The 484-nt window shown below is 42.8% G+C and overlaps 1 protein-coding gene across 1 annotated transcript in view; it reads left to right on the forward strand.

Moving 5' to 3' along the window:
- The window catches only part of htra3a (HtrA serine peptidase 3a), a 4458-nt gene that overhangs the window by 2853 nt on the left and 1121 nt on the right, over positions 1-484 (forward strand). Inside the window, exons 6-8 of the mRNA XM_035660485.1 lie at positions 4-109; positions 243-293; positions 396-453. Coding sequence (XP_035516378.1) covers positions 4-109; positions 243-293; positions 396-453 — 215 coding nt within the window. The remainder of the gene's footprint in view (positions 1-3; positions 110-242; positions 294-395; positions 454-484) is intronic.

Below are 484 nucleotides of genomic sequence, written 5' to 3' on the forward strand. Positions count from 1 at the left end.
GAGGTGATAGGCATCAACACTCTGAAGGTGACAGCAGGGATCTCCTTCGCTATACCTTCAGACAGAATCAACCGCTTCCTCACAGAGTCACAGACCAAACACAGCAAAGGTCAGGGGTCAAAGGTTGAACAGCAGAACCAAATACAACCATATTTTGTTGTTTGAGATCCTTATAGTTGTAGAGGTATTTTTTATGAAGTGGGTTTTTCTTAGTAAATCCCATCCCAGTTGTTGTTTAACAGAAAAGACAAGACTGCAAGGAAGACTTACAGAGGAACCGCAGTCGGATGCAGGTGAAGCTGAAACATGAAAAATTTAGTTTTCATGACTGTTTACATGTTTGAGGTGCTGTTTGTGCCAGATCTCTCCAGTTTACATTTTTGTGTTGTCTTCAGAGGTGTCTGAAGTGAAGAGACGCTTTTTAGGCATCAGGATGCTTACCGTCACCAAAACGTGAGTTGTAACACCCACACCCACACACACA

Source organism: Morone saxatilis, unplaced genomic scaffold (assembly GCF_004916995.1).
Source record: "Morone saxatilis isolate NCDOM2014 unplaced genomic scaffold, NCSU_SB_2.0 Contig17, whole genome shotgun sequence".
NCBI lineage: Eukaryota > Metazoa > Chordata > Actinopteri > Moronidae > Morone > Morone saxatilis.